The sequence below is a fragment of the Halichoerus grypus genome, chromosome 14, assembly GCF_964656455.1.
Source record: "Halichoerus grypus chromosome 14, mHalGry1.hap1.1, whole genome shotgun sequence".
NCBI lineage: Eukaryota > Metazoa > Chordata > Mammalia > Carnivora > Phocidae > Halichoerus > Halichoerus grypus.
Window position 1 is genome coordinate 68,057,523 of NC_135725.1, and position 22,926 is coordinate 68,080,448.

At 43.2% G+C, this 22,926-nt stretch overlaps 1 protein-coding gene across 2 annotated transcripts in view; it reads left to right on the forward strand.

Annotated features, from left to right (window-relative positions):
- Positions 1 to 22,926, forward strand: part of FKTN (fukutin) — a 94,513-nt gene that overhangs the window by 51,856 nt on the left and 19,731 nt on the right. Inside the window, exons 11-12 of one of the 2 annotated variants that reach the window (XM_078061547.1) lie at positions 8,750 to 8,849; positions 21,509 to 21,688. In XM_078061547.1, the coding sequence (XP_077917673.1) occupies positions 8,750 to 8,849; positions 21,509 to 21,688 (280 nt within the window). Of the gene's footprint in view, positions 1 to 8,749; positions 8,850 to 21,508; positions 21,689 to 22,926 lie in introns of those variants that run through there. The other variant, XR_013443786.1, reaches the window with a different exon arrangement.

Genomic DNA, 22,926 nt, shown 5'->3' on the forward strand with positions numbered 1-22,926 from the left:
TACTTCATAACCAGAAAAACATGTATGTGAATTTTTTAAACAAAATGATATTTTAAACATGGGTAAATTTCAGCGTATGCTTACCAGTTGACTATTTGGTTTTATCTTCAGGTACAGGTAGTTTGTGGTACTACTGAAAATACCTTTAATATTATTATTTTGATCAGAATTTGTAATATATGATCAGTTTGGGATGACAAATAAAATTTTTTTAATCACTTGAGATGTTTTGAGTTTATTCTTGAAGTTTACAGTACTACATATTACAGCCACTAATGTTCATAAGCAATCTGGTAAAATAATAAATCTTGCCACCAGTACAGTATTTCTAAAATTAAGGTAAAATGAAATCATATGAGTGGGCCCTAATCAGATATGACTGGGTCCTTATAAGAAGAGATTTAAGAATACAGACAGGCACAGAGGGAAGACTGATTAGGGAAAAGGAAGGTAGCCATCTACAAGTCAAGGAAAAAGGCCCTCAGAAGAAACCAGCCGTACCACCACCTTGATCTTGGACTTCTAGGCTACAGAACTGTGAGAAAATAAATGTGTTTTAAGCCACCCAGTCTGTGATACTTTATTTTTTTTTAAGATTTATTTATTTGAGAGAGAGAGCGTACACTCGCATGCAAGCAGGGGAGGGGCAGAGGGAGAGGAAGAGGATCTCAAGCAGACCCCTGCTGAGCTCAGAGCCTGACACAGACCTCCATCTCATGACCCTAAGATCATGACCTGAGCCAAAGCCAAGAGTCAGACACTTAACTAACTGAGCCACCCAGGTGCCCCATCTGTGATACTTTATTAGGCAGCCCTTGATTAATGCAGTAATCAAGACAGTGTGGTATTGGTAAAGAAATAGACACATAGATCACTAGAGCAGAATAAAGAACCCAGAAATTGACACACAAATATGCTCAATGGATTTTTGATCAAAGAGCAAAAGCAATTCAGTAGAGGCTAGGATAGCCTTTTCAACAACAAAAATAACCTCAACTTGCACCTCACACTTTATATAAAAATGAACCCAAAAGTATCCTGTACTTCAGTGTAAGACTATGAAAATTTAGGGGAAAAAAATAGAAAATCTTCATGATCTAGAGCTCGGCAAAGAGTTCTTTCTTAAGACTTGATACCAACCAAAAGCACGATCCGAAAAAGGGAAGATTGATAAGCTGGACTTCACCAAAATTAAAAACGGCAAAAGCCTACAAGAAGAGGATGGAAAGTCAAGCCACAGACTAGGAGGAAACATTTGTAAACTACATGGCTGACAAAAGAGTAGCATCTAGAATATATAAAGAACTTGACCCTCAACAGCTTAAAAAATCCATTAGAAAATAGGCAAAAGACATAAACAGACATTTCACTGGAAAAGATCCGCAGGTGATAAGCATGCTAAAAAGCATTCAGGACTGTTAACCAAATAGCCAAAGCAATCCTGAGAAAAAAGAACAAAGCTGGAGGCATCACATTTGCTGATGTCAAACCATATTCTAGTGCTATACTAATTAAAACAGAGACCAATGGAACCGAGTTGAGAGCCTGGAAAATAAACCCATGCATATCCAGTCAACTAATATTTGATGAGGGAGCCAAGAATACTCAACAGGAAATACAGTCTCTAATAAATGGGGCTGGGAAAAATTTGGATATTCATATGGAAAAGAGTAAAACTAGACTTCTGTCTTCCACCACTCACAAAATTAACTCAAAATGGATTTTAAAACATAAATGTGAGACTTGAAGCCATAAAACTCCTAGAAGAAAATGGGGAAAAAGCTCCTTGACATTGCTCGTATCAGTGATTTTTTGGATATGACACCAGAAGTACCAAAGGCAACAAAAGTGAACATAAACAAGTGGGACTACATCAAACTAAAAAGCTTCTGCACAACAAGGGAAACAACAAAATGAAAGGCAACCTATAGATTGGGAATAAATATTTGCAAACAATATATCTGAAAAGGGGTTAATATCCAAAATATATAAGGAACTCCTACAACTCAATAGCAAAAAAACATAATCCAATTAAAAGTGGGCAAAGGAACTGAATAGACATTTTTCCAAAGGAGATAATTCATGTGGCCAACAGGTACATGAAAAGCTGCTCAACATCACTAATCATCAGGGAAATGCAAATCGAAACCTCACACCTATTAAAATGGCTGTTATTAAAAAGACGAGCTAACAAGTGTTGATGAGAATGAGCAGAAAAGGGAAATCTTATTCACTGCCGATGTGAATGTAAATTGGTGCAGCCACTAGGAAAACAGTGTGAATGTTCCTCAAAATATTAAAAATAGAGCTACTATATGATCCAGCAATTCCAGTTCTGGATATTTATCTGAAGGAAATGAAATCATTATCCCAAAGAGATTTCTGTACTCCCTGTACATTGCAGGTTTATTTACAATAGCCAAGATATGGAAACAACCTAAGTGTCCATCAACGTATGAATGGATAAGAAGATGTGGTATATACAGAGAATTGAATATTACTTAGCCACAAAAAAAGAGGGAAATTCTGCCACTTGGGGCAATGTAAGTAGACCTTGAAGGCATTATGTTAAGGGAAATATTAGAGAAAGATAAATAACTATGATCTCATTTTATGTGTGGAATCTAGAAAAACCAAACTCAGAAACAGAACAGATTGGTGGTTGCCAGAGGAGGGGGTAGGGACTGGGGGAATTGGGTGAGGGTGGTCAAAAGGTATAAACTTCTGGTTATGAGACAAATTTTGGGGATATAATGTACAGCATGATGAGTATAGTTGACAATACTCTATTGTATATTTGAAAGTTGCTAAGACCGTTTCATCACAAGAAAAAAATTTTTAGCTATGTGAGGTGATGGATGTTAACTAAACTTGTAGTGATCATTTCACAATACATACGTACATCAAATAATTATGTTGTACACTTTAAACTTGTACAATGTTGTAGGTCAATTATATCTCTATAAAACTAGGGGAAATGTTGCCATTTTTCCTTGTCATAATTTCTTCCATGAACACCTCCTGAAGTATTACTGAAGCAAATACTAATAAATCAGTCCTTGCTCAGCTGATAATTAGAAAGCATTTTCTGTGTTGTCGCTGGTACGAGAAGTGACTGTGGTCAGAGAGCTTCCAGGTAGTTCATCCTCTCCCTCAGCTCCGCTTCATCACACTTTGTGTTTGGAGCTCTTATTCTTTCCTTTGGATGCAAACATACAAAATCTGCTAAATTTCAGCATATTCCTCTTCCAAAATGTATCATTTTCCAGAAAATGTGAAAACGTCCATCTTTACTAAAAGTCACTACTACTTTTATTTCTAACCTTTTTACCTTTACTGTTCGTCCCATAAAGAATGTTTCCCTAGGACTCTTCTCCCCCTGCAAAGCTACCTATAAACTGCTGAGCAAAGGTGCTAAATGTAACAGCATTTTCTGGAGGGAGTAAAAGTTATCATTGATAATAGCGAAGTAAAGGGAGAGATCTATAATATTGATTATTAATACAACTTTTTAAAAAAGATGTTCAACATCATTAATCATTGGAGAAATGCAAATTACAACCACGAGATATTACTGCACACCTATTAGAATGGCTAAAATTTTAAATAATGATAACATCAAATACTGTAGTTGTCTCTTTTATGGCTTTCTTTTTGCATGTGTACTGTGCACCATGGTTTGTACTATGATTTTATTAGAGAGTGCCCTTCAACATTGTACAAAAATTCATATAACACTCTTTATAAAAAATTTAAAGGAATGATCTTGCCACCATTTTTAGAAGACAGATTTTTAGGTTTTTGTTTTTTCTCCTTTCTTTCCTCCAATTCTTCATTGATTTGCTCTGTAAATTTAATAATCCTCTTTAACATTTATTTTCTTATTCTTTTGTGTCCTTTTTAGTTAACTTTTCCCCCAATTTAATTTACCAGCCAAAGCCCTTTAGCAGCTGGTGTCATTATCCTTAGGTTTTTGTAAGTTTAATTAATTTCATATTTATCACCAGTTTTTTTTCTCACCTAAAACTTTTAAATTCCATCTTTTTCTCTAGTTTCAGTAATTTGGAGAATATTTTCTAGTGAATATGGCAGGAAGGGTAGTTGGATGACTAATTTTCTGAATGTTTATCACCACCAAATGTCTTTCAGGTCACTTAGAAGAATGATAGTTGCAGTGTGTGAGAGTTTGTTTTGGAACCTAAACTGTGCAACCCTCTAATCCGACCAGATTCCATTTGTCTGACTTTACAGACAAAGGAAAAGCCTTTGCTTTTAGGAAGCTGTCCTCTCCTCATATCATGCCTGTTACAATTTACTAGGAGCCATCTTTTCCCCATATTCTAGTGGAAGACCAGAGACTATCTATAGCAGTGCTGCCCACTAGAGCATCCATCCTATGATGCTGGAATTGATCTCTGTCTGCACAATCCAATACAGTAGCCACTAGCCACATGTGACTATTGAGCACTTGAAATGTGGCAAATGTAACCAAGGAACTGAATGTTTAATTTTAATTAATTAAATAGCATCATGTAGCTAGTAGCTAGCATATTGGATAATGTACATCTAGAGAGTTTGATGGGACCAGCAAGGGCTTTGGAGTTGTACAAATTTGGACTCAGCTCCAGGGGTGACATTTCCTAGTTTTGTGATCTTGGGCTAGTTATTTAAGTTCTGAGTTCCAATTTTTTTCATCTAATGGGGCTAAAATTAATTTCTACCTTTGAGGGTTATTATAAGAAATACAGGAAATCTACAGCATCTGGGACACTGTTTAGTACATAGTAGATGTTTAATAAATGATAGCTATTGTCAGTATTATCTTTACTTGCTTTTATTTCTGCTTTTGGAATAAATCCTATGAACTTATATTTTCCTGATAAACCCAAGTAATAATTTTTCTGTAAGATTAGATATTTGAGTTCTCCTGGGTATAGGGCCCTGTCCTGAGGTCTGGTGATAAGAAATGACCCTGGCGTCAAGCGCACAGGTGCATGCTGTCTTTTGGGGAGACGGGACATGGGATTAAAACAACACTTGACAGACCAAGCTTAGAAAAGGAGACCAAAAGTCCCAGACTTTGTAGAGGGCAGCCTGAGCACCCAAGGCTACAAAAAACTCCAGGAAGGAGAGCATGGGAGGGACAGTGAGGTGCAACTGGATCTTAAGACATTATTAATGAACAGTAAATATGAGTGAAGAAAGGGAAGAAAGCATTTCTGAAGAAAAGAAGCCAGTGAAATCATGGAGTGGCCTTTATAGGACAGTACATAAGACCACCTGGCTATATATGGATAAACAGTAAAAAAAAAAAAAATACACACACACACAACTAGAAAAGTGGGCAAGGAGCATTGGGGGCGGGGGACTGAATATCCTGCTGTGAAGGTTGGGTAAGAGAAAAGTGTAGAAAGGTTATTTGAATAAGAACATGATGTCTTTAATGAACACTCCTGGCTAGAGTACTACTCACAGATACTGTGTTGAGAGCTGAGGTTCATTTGTTGACTCAGCAAATATTCATGAAGCACCCGCAAGGCCAGAGTGGGGATTTGGGAGAATTTAGGTTTACTGAGACTGATCCCAGAACCCTGGGATCCCTACAGTGCAGGGACAGAGGACAGAGGCTTACCCAGGTGGGCATAAGATGCCAAGTGGCTCAGGTAAGGTCACTCCTAGGAATTCCCAGCTAGTGCCAGACACTGACACAGGGCATCCAAGAATAGGAAGAGCGAAAGGCTCAGGGGCACTTGGTACTGTTCTGGGAAGTGGGGCTCAAGAGCAGTGCTACAGGCCACAGAGAAGAAGTATGATGGGACTGAGGTACGGTGTGATCCAGAGAGCTCACGGGATTAGAGAGCCAAGGCAAAAGTTTGTCAGATGAATTGGGGCAGGACAGTTGGTAATGAGGTCCGGGTTCTGGAGAAGATAAAAGCAATTTCTAGAAAGGGATGGAGGAGTAAGGACACAGTGGTCAGTGTTAGACCTGGGACAGAACAATGCAGGCAATGTGAGAGATGTGGGGAAGAGGCTGGAGCCGTTTCTATACCTGTTGCAGCTGGAAACCAGGACAGGACATACTCTCCATGTGGGGACAAGGCTTGGCTATGGGAACTGGGGAAAGCAGAAGTCAGGAAAGGAGATGGGCCCAGTAGAGATGTTAAATTCCAGGTCTTAACTTGGTCCTCATTTCCCTATTGTCTGTTTACCTCTGGAGACTCTGGTCTCCAAAGTAGAAAGAGGAGCTATTCTAGTTGTATGAGGAGGGCAGCTGATGCTAACAACTGACTTTACTCTCCCCACCCTACCTCCTATCCCCACAGGACAGCTTGGGTCCCCATTGGCTTTCTGGGGCATTCTAGGCTTCAAAACCAGGCCAGGCCAAGTCCATTTTGTTTTCCCTCTTCTCCATTTCCACCCAGCCAGATTCTGCTGCCTAGGTCAGAGAGCTGAAGCCGGGACTACTCACTAATGAGGTCTGGGCCAGCCTCACTGCCTGCTTGGATCCTAGGGTGTCGAGTGTAGGAGGAGAGGAGCCAAGCACAGTTGTATTCTGTTAAAAAAACAGTCTAATTCAGCTACAATGTGCGTTCAGAATAGTCTGAAACTCGAGCTGGTAATTGACTTATTTCAGGCAACTTGCAAAGAAACCAGATCTCCACCAGCTAGAAAAGATGGATGTGTTCTTGGGTAGCGCAAAAGTATCTGTATTATGAAAAGCAAACATGAGAACTGTGGCAAGAAATCAAGGTTTCCTCTGTAGGTTTTTTATTGGTTACATTTAAAATAACATCCTGGGGGGAAATCGCAGGGGGAGAAGAACCATGAGAGATGATGGACTCTGAGAAACAAACAGGGTTCTAGAGGGGAGGGGGGTGGGGGAATGGGTTAGCCTGGTAAGGAGGGCACCTACTGAATGGAGCACTGGGTGTTATATGCAAACAATGAATCAAGGAACACTACATCAAAAACTAATGACGTGTGGTGATTAACATAACATAATAAAATAAAATTAAAAAAAAATAACATCGTCTAATTGTCCTAAGAAGCCCCCAGTGGAGCATCCTGAAAACATCTGCTCAATTTGAGGACTAAGGGGGTGCCTGCCTCATCCCCTCAGCGGATGTGTTGTTTGGTTTGGAATTTGTCAGTCTGGAGAGCTGAGGGCTCTGGGAAGCTCAGGCCTGGCAGATTTCCCCCACCTGCCAAAAATATAGCCCAGGGGGGCAGAGGCCCCTTCCCAGACTCATCCTGTGCCTCCACTCTACAGCCCCTGGTCCCCAGGGGGCTGAGTGGGGAATGAGGACAGCTGATAAGCCTGACATTATTGACTTTATGGAGAGTATTCAATGAATTTACTTTCCGTAAGAAGGCTGCACTCTTATCTGTTGCCCACAGAGCATCCAAATCCCCATCTAGGGGACCCATTTGATGAGTCATGTCTCGTAGACAAAGACCAAAGAATATAAAGAGGAGAAGGGGAGTCACACCCCACCTCTTTCTTTTCTCCAGTACCTGGTTCTGCTCACCCCCAACCTCCTTGCTTTCCCACTGCCCTTGGGGTTATTGGCCAGAAGTAGCACTTTCCGCTCCAGGCCTTTGGAGTGAAGGCCAAACCAGCCTGGTCTTGAGAGAGTCAGCAGCTGGGCACACCCAGGGCTGTGCATCTCTCTAGTTGTAACTATGGGAAGAAAAGCCCACTCATTTGAGGCAGTTATGTGCCCCGCTTTCTGTTGCAATGGTCAACATTTGCTCTGGACAGGCCTCAACACCAGGTGTCCTGAGGGAGATATTTGTGTGCATGTGTGTTTCTGGGTGTTACCAAGGGGTCCTGGGTCTGGGGAGCTGGAGAGTGGCAATTAACTGTAAGAGAGAACCTGATGCTCAAGAGAAGCTTTTCTTTCCCCTCTTTGTTATCTCCCTCATCCAGCTCTGGGCTCTGTTTGCTTCAAATACTAGAAGGAAATAAATAAGTGGGAGCCGGGATGGCTGGGTTGGGCAAATGAAAGAAAAAAAATGAAAGTGCCCTCTGGAGGATATTAGAGGCATGTGTTCAGACTCTCCATTTAGTTTTTGGATAGAGTTTTTTCTGGCAATAAAAATGAAAACACAATTGTTTATTGAGCAGCTATGACTTTTATTAGATGCCTGTTCTCACCGTTTTTAAGCATTTACTCCAAATCATTCAGTGAATCTTCACAGTAAGCCATGAAGCCGAGGTTTCCAATTCACAGCTGAGAAAATTGAAACTGGGAGACTAGTGTGGGAGCAAGGATTCAGACACCAATCAGTCTGCCTCTGCAGCCACAGAAAAGGCCTCTTAGCTGTTACTCACTTGGTATTGCTTAGTACTTTATCCCACTTAATTCATAGCACATCAATGAGTATTTGTTATTCCCATGTTATAGAAAACAGCCTCAGAAGGGTAAAATATGTTTGTTTGTTTGTTTGGCAATTCTACCAGCTTTTTGTTTCTTAAATAAGTAGCCAGTTTAAGTGGGAAGGCAACAAAGCAGCATGGGCCTGTAAAGCAATTAATAAATTCCTCTACTTGCCATCAGAACCGGTAACCTTATCACTGTACTTATCCCAGACAAGGCGCAGGATTAGACAGCACACAGAGAAAACAGAGGAAACAAGAAAAGGCATCAAGAAGACAGTGTTACAACAGTGCAGGAAGTCTTTGCAAATCTTTGAAATCTGATTGTAGATGGATCACTCACCCTTCCCCTCTTCTTCATTCAAACAGGGCCTTACATTTGGATCCAGTGGAGGATCATCCCTGAGATTCAATGTTGGCTGCTTCTGAAATGCAGGATGTCTGATGGCAGGCTATGGCAATCTTCCAAGTAAGGATAACTTTGTTTACAGAGTGATATCGTTTCTCTTCCTTTGTCAACTAAAGTCACTGTATGCTGTAGGGGAAAACCCAATGGACAGCAGGTTTGTTTCCTTCTAAATCAACACCACTTTTTCCTTGATTGTTCCTATCTGTGAGTATGTCCAGGGCCACAAGACCAGTGTACATCAGAGACTCTGGCCTGCAGATTCTAGCATCCCTCCTTTTCTGTCATGACTAGGGAATGACCTCAGGAAAGTCCAAAAATGATGATAAAGCAGCCAAATCTCTGTTTCCTTATGAGAGAAGACCAAAGCTCTCACTCATCCAAGCACCCTTCCCAGCGCTCCCATAGAGATGTGGACCATGTCAGCTTACTTCTCCTTCCAGATGCCCTGGTTTCCTACATCACCTGCTCTCCTCTGCAGCTGCTTGCTTTATTACTTTTTTATTTGCAAGAGGTTAGAGAAGGGGAGGCAGGAAGAGCTTTGGAGGAGGTGAGCTAATCACTAAGTGGCTCTGTGGGTCCTATGAATGGAATGACATTAATGTCCATGAGAATTTACAGCCTCTGCTGGCTCTGGAAAGATGTTTGTATAAGGACCACTGGTAAAACAGAGTCAGCTGCGTGTGAAGTCTTGCTCCTTTGGGCTTACTTTTTAGTATTTCACTTGCTTGGGCGCCATGTTTTGTTTCGTCAAGGATGATAACTGGTTATGTCACTTTTAATCAAAATATATAATTTCTCATATTAAATGGAAAAATTGGATGTAATACCTTGCATGACACCTAGTACCCAGTGCAAAATAATGGGATAGAGAATTTGGCACCTGGCCCCCAGTTGGTGCTTGATATCACCCCCTAGGTCAAGCAGCATCCGCTCTCCTGCTCTCCTGTCACGGCCTACTAGCTAGTCTCCTCACATCTTTTCTCAACCCCCTGTGTCCAGCAGCCAGAATGCTCCTCTCTTCTCCTTAAAACAAACAAACAATCATCCAAACCCCTCCCATGGCCTTGGAAGCATTCGTTTCATAGAAACAAGTTATGTGTCTTGGGACAGAAAGCGGGGCAGGCTGGGGGCAGCTGTTTGGAGAAATGAGTCAGCGCCGTCTTGCATTCATTCAACAAATGTCTTATCAAGCAGCTTTTATGTGCAGTGAACACAGTTTGTGGGGTTTAGTGATTAACGAAGCTAAGTCCTTGCCCTCTTGACATTTACAGTGTATAGTGGGCAAGCCAATGAGCAAGTAAACCAGAAAGAGATTTGCTTTGAAGAATTCACCATGGTGATGGGGCTCCTTTAAAACACCAGAGTCAAAGGAATTTTAGTTTACCAAATAAAGTTTCACAGAAAGATAAAACCTAGGACCAAGAGTCACACCCACACACCTACAAATTAACTGTAAAAGAACGAGCATGGTTTTATTTGGAAAATGCAGAGTAGGTTGTCATAATATAAAATTCATGATAAGAAACAAGGCAAAGTGGGCCATTTTTATATTGATATGGGGTTTATTCTCTAAATCAATAAAACTTCCTGAGTCTTCATGTGTCAAACGCATTGTATCCTAAAATATAAAGATCTAAAGCAAGCAGTCCTGGAAAAACTGAAAGGAAGGAACAGACATGGCGCAATAGAGGGAAATTTTCATACAACTCTGTCAAAGGGATTAAAACAGACCAAAACTCCCAAGAAGGATGTGAAGGATCAATTTAATGGATGTATATAAACACATTTTATTTTTCAAACAGGATATTTACCTCCTTCTCTATTGCTTATGGATCATTTATAACAGTTAATCGTATGTTTTACCAAAGAGAAGCTCTCAATAAATATCCCAAAGCAAAAAATATACAGAGCATATCTTTGACTATACCACAATGAAATTGGAAATTAATGGCAAATTGTTACCAAAAAATACAATAAAGAAATTTTAGGGGCGCCTGGGTGGCTCCGTCGTTAAGCATCTGCCTTTGGCTCAGGTCATGATCCCAGGGTCCTGGGATCGAGCCCCACATCGGGCTCCCTGCTCCGCGGGGAGCCTGCTTCTCCCTCTCCCGCTCCCCCTGCTTGTGTTCCCTGTCTTGCTCTCTCTCTCTCTCTGGCAAAAAAATAAATAAATCTTACAAAAAAAAAAAAAAAAAGAAAATTTAAAAATACTTTCAAAAAGAAAAATTAAAATAAACAACAGATGTTAGAAACTAATGACAACGGTAGTATAAATGGAAACACAGAATGACACTGAAGGTATATCAGGAAAAAATTCATAGCCTGAAAATTAATAAAATAAACATTCAATCTTAAGAATGGGAGGTGGAGAGAGAATAAAATAAACATAAGCAAATGACAAAGAGCAGATTTAATAAAGATAGCATAGACATTAATACATTAGAAAATCATAAAAATGTTGGAACACAGAGGTAGTTTTCAAAAAGAACAATAAAATGTATAAACTTCTGCAAAGCTAATCAAGGAGAGAATACATAACGTGAGGACTGTGAAAGGCAACACAAATACAGATACATTTTTTTATTTTCATTTTTTTTTTAAGATTTTATTTATTTATTCATGAGAGACAGAGAGAGAGAGAGAGAGTGGCAGAGGGAGAAGCAGGCTCCCAAGGAGCAGGGAGCCCGATGCAGGACTCGATCCCAGGACCCTGAGATCATGACCTGAGCCGAAGGCAGACGCTTAATCATCTGAGCCACCCAGGTGTCCCTTCATTTTTTTTTTTTTAAAGATTTTATGTATTTGAGAGGGAGAGCATGAGCGGGAGGGAGGGGTAGAGGCAGAGGGAGAAGCAGGCTCCCCACTGAGCAGGGAGCCCGATGCGGGACTCGATCCTAGGAGCCTGGCACCATGACCTAAGCCAAAGGCAGACGCTTAACCAACTGAGCCACCGAGGTGCCCCCAGATATATTTTTTTAAAAAATCATCAAATAGCTGTATAAAACACTTTATTAATGATTCTGAAAATGTCAAAGTTTATATGTCAAAGTACCAAAATTAACTTAAGAGATAGAACACTTGAAGGAACAAAACCTACCTAAAAGGATTTACTAGTGAATTCTATTAACTATCAAGAACTAGCTAACTCATGTGACGAATAAATTGATGGCTGCATACTCAATAGGTAGATGGAAGAAGGGATGGATGGACAGTTGGATGGATGGACAGATGGATGGACGAATGGAGAGATGGATGGATGGATTGGGGCCTGGAAATGCAGAATTGGGGATTGAGAAAGGAGTTAAGAATGAGAGGGGAGGAAGGAGTTTTTAAGATTGGGTAAATAAGGCTGATGCTTGACCTCCAGCCAAAATGACCTTGGCCCACAACCACCTGGACTGAGAGAATTCCCTTCTGAAAACCTCAGGTTTGGTCTCTCCTGAAGCTGACAACCCCTGCACATAGGACTAGAGGTCCAGTATTCACCGGCTAATCCAGACAGATCAATTAAGCCGGTAAAACCAGGCTCTCCTAGCGACCTGCCCTTCCCTGGCCAGGAGTCCGCAGGTGCAGTCTCTCCAGGGGGCAGTGAGAGCCATGAATAGTAAGGGTTTTAGCTCGAGCACACAGAGGCGTTTAGCTGCCCAAACTTAATCCCCCAATAATCGGATTATGTAAATTCCTCCTTCAACCCCTTTCCCCTAGGGGACCCGGACCTAGCCCCTAACTCCTGGCACTGGGAGACCAGGATGGGAGAGGGCCCATCATCTGAAGAATCACTGCTAGTGGTATGGGGCCCCAAAATGTTTTCCCATTTTAAAAATGATAAAGGCAACAATAACGTGTAAAACAGTTTTGAGAAGAAAACAGATGTCGACCTTGGTCCCCGTGTGCCAGCACAGGGGTCCCCCTTTCTCTGCAGCTCATGTCCAGCTGTGCACAGATCCCCCTTACAGCTTCTTGTTTCATCTTGCATCACACATTTCTGATCTTGTGGTCCAGTTGCCACAATTCTTTTTTACACTCACAGAATATGCTATTAAGCACATATATTCTCTCACAGGTTTTTGGCTAAGATGAAGGGTAGTATAGGTCCTTGGTTTAAAATATAACCTGCGCTCTATCAGAATTGTGATATAACAGGGCCTGGTAGAAAAGCCTGGGTACTGGGAGGACACAGTGCCCCTTCCACAGCACACAGAGAAGACAGAAGGGCAGAAAGAGGACAAATCAGGGATGTTTGCTGGAAATATCAAGTTGTGTTTCTAAAGGCCCCCTTTGTGCAAAAGTTGACCAATTAATTTTCTCCAACTCACCCTCCAATCCATCCTTTGCATTGCCACCAGAATGAGCCTTGTAACCTGTAAATCTAAACATATCATTCCCATCTTCAATCCACACAGTTGGCTTCACATGGACTATCTTCTCCTCCACTCTTCCCCAGGTGATTCCGGCAGTCTTTCCCACCCTTCCACCCAGGTACCCAGGCAACTGGGACCCCTGCCTTTTCAGATGTGCTTTAGATGGCCCTGTACTAGCCCTCCTCCCGTACCCATCTGGGGCCCATTTTCCACATTCTAGATCACATTCTTGGTATTCAGGACCCCTGGATTTAGACCCCACTCTGGGTATCCAGGACCCCTGAATTTCTGCTCCAGTGGCCCTGAGCCCATTTTCAGAGCCTGCACAGAGCTCTTCCTTAGGTCCATGTGGGCTGGGAGTCCACATCATTCACTCAAGGCCCTTCACAGAGCAGAACAGAGCTGGGCAGTGGGAAAAGAATGGGGATGGGTCAGGAGTCTCCAATTGTACCTTTGTCCTGGATCCCACAAATGTCAGGGGCTAGCCCTGCCTCAGGGCCTGGTTTAAATGCCATCCCTCCCACAAGCCATCTCTGATCCTCCAGCTAGAATCTTGTGCCTCCCCAGTTCCAAGATCACACTCTCTGGCACTCAGGACTTTCTTTTGTATTTAGTCATTTTTGTCATGCCTTTCCCTCCCAAAGGCTGTGAACTTCTTGAAGGCAGATGGAACGTTTTCTTCACCTTCTTGCCTCCTGAAACTCTAGCAATGCATGCAACAGCTTTTTTTATTTATAATAAGAACTGAATTTTTTTTTTTTATGGAGGGGGACAAAGAACCCCAAAGTCTCAGTGGCTTACAACAGCAAAAATTTACCCCTCACTCATGTTACATGAGGGCTGTGGTTGGTTTTAGGTTTGCTCTGTGGCTTTCAGCCTGAAAGAGCAACCCCAAACATAACTTTCTCATGATTACCCAACTAGGAATCACTCTTTTTTTTTTTTTTTTTAAAGATTTTATTTATTTATTTGACAGAGACACAGCAAGAGAGGGAACACAAGCAGGGGGAGTGGGGGAGGGAGAAGCAGGCCTCCCGCCGAGCAGAGAGCCCAATGTGGGGTTCGATCCCAGGACCCTGGGATCATGACCTGAGCTGAAGGCAGACGCTTAATGACTGAGCCACCCAGGCGTCCCTAGGAATGACTCTTAAAGCTCCCACTCCATCACCACAGATGGCAGGTCTGCTCACATTCCATTGGCTGATGCAAGTCACATGGGCAAGCCTGGCCCTGGGTGGGGAAGTCCTCTCCCCCCACCTATAGGGAGGCACTGTCCCTCTCATGGCGGTGGGTGAGGCTATATAATCCTCTCCCAGGGAAGGGAGCTGGTAGTTGTCTTTACAATCCTGTCATTGTCCCTATTTTCCAGATGAGGAGACTGAGGCAGGGAGAAGTTACATAATTTGCCTAGGGTCACATAAATGGGGTAGACCAGAGAGTTCAACTTGGGTAATGCAGTTCCAGAGTCCTTTACTCTTAACTGCTGAGCTGTAATGCATTGTGAGTTCATCGTACCAAATCCTTTGCTGGGTCCTTCAGAGAATGTGATGTCTAGAAATTCATTACTTATCCATTCATTAATTAACCAATGTTGATGAATTCCTATTCACTGGGGTTGGGAGGAGACAGGCAGAATAAATAAGTAAAATATTACTAAATGGGGATGAGCACTAAAGAGAATAAAGCAGGGAAGGAGGATGAAGAGTCCCTATGTGTGTGAAGTGCAATGTTAGATGTGGTTCTCAGAATCTTCATGAGAAGGTGACATTTGACCAAAGACCTGAAGAATGTCAGCTCCTTGAGTGCAGGGATTTGTGTCTGTTTTGTTTGAAGTTGTCTCCCTACACCTGAACAGGGTGGGCCATAGTAGGTGCTCAGTAATAAGGGTGGAATGAATGAAAGGAGGTGGGGAGGGGGGTGGGAAACTATGTGGATAACTTGGAGGCAGAGTGTTTCAGGCAGAGACAAGAGTGCAAAGGCCCTGAGGCAGGAGGGTGTTTGGTGTGTTCCTGAAATAACGGTCAGAGTGGCTACATTTGACTAAACCACAGGGAGAGAAGGAACAGACAGGTCAGTAAAGGGTATATCTTAGGGGCCATTGTGAAGACTTAAGTTAACTCTGAGTGAAATGGAGAGCCGCCTAAGGGTTTTGAACCAGAAGTGACAGGGATCCAAACTGGATTTTCATAGGATCCTTCTGAGTGATGCTGGATAGCAGACAGACAGAGCAAGCATAGAAGCAAAAAGACCAAGTAGAAGGCCACTGAAATAACCAAGCTGTGTGCTGGGCACTGTGGACCCCGAGATGCATAAATCCGGGTGTCCGCCCAGTGCAGAGTGACTGTTATACTTCGCTGGGCATCTTCATCTCCTGGAATGCTTAGTAAAAACGCAGATTTCGGATCCCACCCCCAGAAAACCTGATCTAGTCGGTCAGGGTCGTGGGCCTGGGAAGCGGGGCCACAGGCAGTGGGGAGGGACGGGCGGGAAGGGGCCCCGTGGGTCGCGGAGACAAAGGGCCGTGTCCTATAAAGGCAGCCGCGGAGGCGCGGCGTCCAGGCGAGGGCGCACACGGCCAGTGACGGCGACAACGACGGCGCGGTCTCCCGGCTCTTGGCGAGGAGGTGCGTCGACCCTGGAGGGACGTGGGTGCCGCCGGGGCCGGGCTCATAGGCCAGCCGGTCTCCCGCGCAGCCCTGGAGTCCGAGCCGCACTCGCCCGGGAGGACAGAGGTGTGGAGGCGACTTGGTAGCAGCTACCAAGTCGACTCAGTGAGAAGACCTGGGGTTTTTCCGAGGGGTGGGGGGTGGGGGCGGGTGGTGGCGCGACTCCGGGGGGAGCAAAGCGATGCCCTTGTGCGTGTTGGCCTGGCCGCTTCACCTTGATACGCGATGCTGGAGACACCCCGCAGCACCTCGGAGGGCCGTTTGGGTAGCTTCTGCGTCCGGGTGAGCTACTCCCCCGCACCTGGCAGGTGCGAAACTTGAGCGCGAGATGCTTTCCTGGCCGCCGCATTCAGGCTAGCGGGAGCGAAGGTTATAAAATTAAAAAGGGAAAAGATGGGAAGTGAAGTGTGCCGGGGTTTCAGGTTGGGCGGGGTGGGCGGAGTGTTCAGGTGCATCAGGAGGTGAGGCGCGGGTGGAACAGGCAGCTCTCCCAGAGCGCGGGGTGCCCACCCAAAGACTGTGACTCATGGTAAGTGTATTTATTTAGAACATCAACGTGCAGAGTTGTCTAATGAGAAGAGTAATTTGCATAATAGTATGTGTTTTGATTTTTAAAGGACATATGTATTCTCTCTAAAGGATCTGTATTATATTTATACACACCAAGCTGGCTGCCTCTGGAGAGTAAGATTGAATAGGTAGAGAGCCTTTATATTTTTTTACTTTATGCACTTGTGTAGTGCTTGTTTGTTTGTTTGTTTGTTTCTTGGATGAGCACGTGTTACTTCTATAATGATTTCAAAAGGCAAAGCTATGCCCAGTGCTGGAGGTTAGGCGCCTTCCCCTAACCCAACTTTATAAGCCACCTTTCATCTCTCTCTTTCCGGAGTCTGTTTTCACTTATTTTCGAGAAAAAGATGAAAGAAGAGACAAATACACATGACCAAAGGACAGAAGAAATTTAAAGTCTTATGTACAAAGAGCCATATGAGTCTGAATGCCTGGGACAGGCCACCGCAGGAATGTTAGCAGTGAGCCCGTGCGCTCCCTTTCTTGTTGCCGCAGGCTCTGTGTCCAGAAACCACGGTCATAAAAAAGCAAGCAATCCCTACTGGGGGCATCCATTTCTGCAGGGGCATAGTTGTCATTCTTCTCTCTGGTAACTTGTTACCTTCAGTGGTGACAATATAATAGAGAGAAGTTTGTGCACACCTATATTCCTATTATATTTACCATTGCGTTCCTCCTGCCCAGGCATCCCTAACCCCATGTCCGTGACACCCACCCAACCAGAGGCATGTAATTAGAAATCAGGGGTTCTATACATTTGGATGGGGAAAAAATTACATCTTTATTTCCAGTAACCTTTGATCTAAATTTAGCATTTCCTTTATTTATGAATGTAGGTAATAAAAAATAGTACGGGTGACGATGTCATCGACAAAAATCATAAATACTTTCATCTTACAGATGTGTATCTTTTGATTACATATCACTGTGTAGAAAGTATGGTAATAAATAATTTAATATGTTAAAAACAAAGTATATTATTACTGTATTGCATTTTAAAATTATTTTAATAATTACTAATTATAATTGGTGATTTTTATGTGTCTATTTCAGTTCATGCATTTAAAATAATTGTTTTGAGAAGGGAACCAAAGGCTTTTTACTTTATGTATTTCAAATCATTGTTCTGGGATAGAGTCCTCCCCTAGGCTTCCCCAGACTGCCAAAAGAATCCATGCCGCAAAAATGTTATGTACCCTGACCCAGCAGGAGTCGGTGGTGACAAAGATGCATCAGTACAGAGGCGTGGGACAGAGGCTGTGCCACTGACTCCCCATGTGACGTGGGACAACATGTTTTACCTCTGTTTTGACATCTATCAGACGTTTTCTGATTCTGTGGCATCTGGTGTATTTTTTAAGGTCTTAAATTATTCTGAAATCAAGCTTAGCAGTAATCAGTCCTTACAACTGGAAAAGCACTAAGTGCAATTTTCCTTTGATTTAATGAGTACGTTAGTCATTTCCCAGTGACCACTACTTTGAATTTTCCCAGCTTGTTAAAGAACTGATTTCTGTTTCCCCCTGTGGAGGAGAGTAACACCCTTGAGGATAAATCAACAAGGCATTATTAATCTCCTTCTAGGATGGCAGGCTATATTTCTGAAGCCTATCTTTTCCTCTCCTTATTTCCTCTGTCTGCTTCTAGCACAATAGGATTGAGCCCTCTTAGAAGAGAACACCAGTTAGTTTATCCTGCTTAATCTTTTTCTTCCAGCTTGAAAAAGACGCCCCCTGCCCCCACCACCACAAGGGACTAGAGTTGACTTAGTGAGTGAGCTAAACCCTCTTTTGGCAAGAGAAGCTTGAAAGTAACTTTGCTCCCACAGTCCAGGCTGCAAAGCAGCCAGCCTCGGTGTAAGCAAAACTGGATAGTTTTCTTTCTATCTTAAAATCCCTTGATTTAGGTTCAAACTGTCATACGTTAGTTTTACTTGGTTACAGTTCTGACGACACCCATATTTTTCATTGTAGATGAAAGAGTAGGCTATTTAGAAATGAGTTAAGTGAGATCAAAGGCAATAGGCAGGGGCACCTGGGTGGCTCAGTTGTTAAGCGTCTGCCTTCGGCTCAGGTGATCCCAGGGTCCTGGGATCGAGCCCCGCATCTGGCTCCCTGCTCAGCGGGAAGCCTGTTTCTCTCTCTCTCTCTCTCTCTCTCTCTCTCTCGCTCCGCCTGCTTGCGTTCCCTCTCTCGCTGTGTGTGTGTGTGTGTCTCTCTCTGTCAAATAAATAAATAAAATCTTAAAAAAAAAAAAAGGCAATAGGCAGGGCACTGTGGCGTTTTAGAGCAGAAATGGCCCTCGGGATCACCTAGTCCACCCCCTTCAGTTTGGAAGGATTCATGGTAAGCCCGGAAGGCCCCCAGAATGCCTGAGGTAGGTGCTGCTTCTCTGCTCCTACCGGCCCTGGGCTTCTCTTTCCATTCACAAGGCACTGGTTTCTTCAGGATCCAGCAGCAGCACAGTGTCCGGCACATTGGGTCAGTAAGTGTTGTTACGTAAGCTCGGAGTGCGTATGATTGTAATTGGATCATGGGTCCTACCAAGAGTGTCTCCACAGAGACCCAAGTGGCTGGTGGAGGGAGCCTGAAGCCAGCCAGTGAGCTTGGGCGGCCACGGCTTCCCCTTACCACTGGGTTCTCAGCACAGCCGCCTGTCTTCAACCCAGACAGAAGCAGGAAAGGCAACAAGAACGGGGTTGGGGAAGTGTCCTGGGGCCATAGAGTTGATTGAAAAATGCTGTTCTTTGGAGTAATGACCCTTCCCATCTGTATAGGGAAGAGAATCCTTGTATTTATTAAGCACCTATGTAGCAGGCACATTTATGTATTTATATACTTTACAGAATGTATTATTTAATCCTCACAAGAACCCTGGTGATGGCTTTATTTCCATTTTCCAGAGAATAAATCGAGGCTTAAAGAAGTTAACTGATTTTCTCAGAATCATATAACTAAGAAATTGGGAGCTGAGATTCACAGCCAGGTCTTTCTACATTAAAGCCCATAAACTTTCTTAGTTTTTGTCTATTATGAAGCAAATAATATATGAATCCTTTCTAGTTATAAAAATGTAAAATATTACCCACCTATATCAAATAAAACACACCCATCTCCTTTTTCTGTCTTCCCCCAACCCACTGTCCTCCCCCAAGGACCCACTGTCAACACTTTGGCCTGAATCCTTCCAGGTATTTTGCTCTGCATCCACACATACATATATGTCCATAGACATATAGAGCAGAACAAACAAATACATAAATCAAGCTCAGACCTTTTCTACTACACTGTAGCTTCTTCATTAGGAAAAAAAAAAATGCTAAGTTGCAACGAACTTTTACTTTTCCCTGTTTTATTTGTAGAGATAATAATTGTAATTATTTAGTATTTATTGACCACTTACTGTGTGCCAAACACTTCGCTAAAGTGTTTTATGTGGATCATTTTATGTGTCCTTACAGGTAGTACCCTGAGTCCCCCTTTACTTATGAGGCATTTGATACACAGAGAGTTTAAGTAGATTGCTCAGGGTCACACAGCTAAGGAACAGAACCAAAAGCCAAACCAGGGTTCTGGCTCCGAAGCCCGTGTCCTTACCCACCATGCAGATGCTTCCACTGGAGACTGATCCCTCTAGAGTCAGGGCTTGAGGGTGACAGAGTGGCTTGTTCTAATTAACTGAGATCATCATTTGGTTCCTACCTAAGGGCAGAGATCCCAGCACACAGTGTAGAGAAATAACTTCTGGAATATGTCAGCAGCCCTCGGCCAATCCCAGCAGTGTCTACAATGCCGTCAGAGAACCAGCACTGCTTGCATATGTATTTAGCATGAGTTAATGCACGAGAAACAATACCTGGCACAAAGCAAAGGCGCTGGTTGCGCTTACATTCCTTAGTTTATAGTTCACAGAATGCTTTCACATGCAGTATTCCGTTTAATCCGTACAACAAACTCTGAGGAAAGGACGGTATAATTACGCCCATGGTATAGCTGAGGAGAGGCTCAGGTTGGTGAAGTGGCTTAGGCAGCGCCTCACAGCTGGTTGGTGTTTGGTGCTGTGACCAGAACACACACCCTCTGAGGGAGAAGGTGGTTTTTCCCTTATGCTGAGCTCCTATACCTGCCTCCAGAACTGCAGGGATCTGGTGAGTGTACTGCTTCCTTATGACACAGAGTTTCGAGAGGGATGAGGGGTTCCTATTTCCAGAGTAGAGCTCTGGTGCTCAATATCCACCAGACGCTGAGAACACAGAGGGGTTTGTTTGCTGATGCATCTTCTGCATTCCCACTAACGCATGTTAATGCAAGCTGCCTGGCAAAAGGGACCCATGCCCCTAAGAGTTAAAAATGGCAAAGGAAGATTTGGCAGTAGATGGTGATAGTCAACTCTCCCGGGGTTGGAAAGGTCACCCAAGTGCAGGCTTGTGGAGGCCTGAATATCTTCTGTAGCATCCACGGCAAATCGCCACTCCCACCTGCCCCTTGTCTTTTCTTGTCACACCAAATATCGCCACTTCTGTTGTTCATACAACAGGGTTTCAAGACTCTTCGTCACTCTGTTCCTCCTCCTCTAAATGTGGTCCAGGCTGGATATTTTAGGTCTTGCACAGTGAGGCCCAACCCTGCAGGTGAGGTCTTCACGCTATCATCTTCATTCCCCAAATTATCTTATTAGTGAAAGCTAGGAGTACAGCTTTTATTTTTTTGAGAATCCATATTTAAATCCCTATTGGTTAAATATATATTTTATCTGCGCAAGTACTAAATCCTATACTGTGCCTGATTCTGAACAATTTGGAGGATTTGGTGATAAAAGAAATAGTGGGGATACTGGGATAAAACAACCTTGCGACAGGAGGCTTCGAAACATCTAGGGAGAAAAAGGCTGAAGGGTACTGTTCTTACACTGTCCTTTCTTCTACCACATTTTCTTCTTTTATCAAAAGGAAGACTCAAAAAGAACAAAAAAAGAAAGAAAAGAGAAAAAACAAACAAACAAACCCCAAAACTAAAAATAAGGAAGTGGAATTTCCTAAAACCTGGGTCAAAAAGATCTAACATCTCAAATTCTTAGCAGGGCATGCGATACCCACCATCGCTTACAAGGTATTGGCCCTTAGGGCCCTTTCTCTTTCCTGTCTCAGGAACTCAAACATGACCAGGAAGATCTTCACAAATACCAGGGAGCGGTGGAGGCAGCAGAACGTCAATAGCGCCTTTGCCAAGCTGAGGAAGCTCATCCCCACACACCCTCCAGACAAAAAGCTGAGCAAAAATGAAACGCTTCGCCTGGCAATGAGGTACATCAACTTCTTGGTCAAGGTCTTGGGGGAGCAAACCCTGCAGCAAACTGGAGTGGCTGCTCAGGGAAACATTCTGGGACTCTTCCCCCAAGGATCCCACCTGCCGGACAGGACTCTACTCGGTGACCACCAGGTTCCTTCACTTGAGCCAAGCCGCAGCATTGCGTAGCAGGGCTCTGGCGGTCCTCACCCAGGGCAGCAGTTGCTCAGAAGCCACTAGCTGTCGACAGCCTTTTGCATGTTCCAGTGTCAACTTGATGAATAATTTGTGAGGCATGCATTTAAGCTTCACCGGAGGTGGCTCAGGGACAGCTGCAGGGAGCCAGACAGAGGCATGAGGAAGATGGCTTTGGAGTCTGCCGCCCGCGGAGCTCCAGGCAGAGCAGCCTGCCTCTATTTTACGGATCCAAGATCTGCATAAGATGTTGTTTGGGGGGGGGGGGGGGATGCATAGGTTAAAAACAGGTTTGGAAATCGCTGTTTTACTCAGTATTTTTTCAGTTACAAGGAATGAATTTCCCCATGACTGATCTCAGACAGATGAGTAGAAAATACTTGCCTCAGAACATATTTTACAGATTGTTTTGAAGAACGAGGTATATGTGATCGAGGGTGAACAAAATAACGTTGATAAATGTGAAGAGAGCCCTCACGGAAACCAACCTGGAGACTTGTGAAAACTTGAGGGAAAAGACCCTCCTGACGTGAGGATTACAGAAACACAGCAGATAACATGTGGAAGAGCTCTGCATCCTTTATCCCTGTGGAAATATGAAGTGTTACCTGCCTTGAGCCATTTATATCTATGTTATCTCTAAAGCCAAATGGTGGATTATTTCTGTGAGAGGAAAGGACTTGATAATTTATGAATTAGAGTTCATAGTTTTCTAAATAGCTAAAATAGGTTATCTAACCCCTTAGTTGCGCATGTCAGGCATTAAAACGTTTAATTCAGCCTGAGTTCCTCCTGGTTTAAGACCTGTAAACTTCAAATATAATTATGAAAATCCAAACATTACCATTTAACAACTCATTTAACAGAGAGCTTAGTTTAAACAAAAGATCTAGTAGACAATAGGAATGTAATAACAGACTTTAATGAATTAATGAATTTGTAATTTGTCTTCCTAGCTATGGAGCATTAGTTCAATCTTATGCTGGTAGGAGTGGTACCCACTAGTCAATGAAACAGTGCAGATCTGGCAGAACTACTTACAACCACGTGCCCCCCCCCC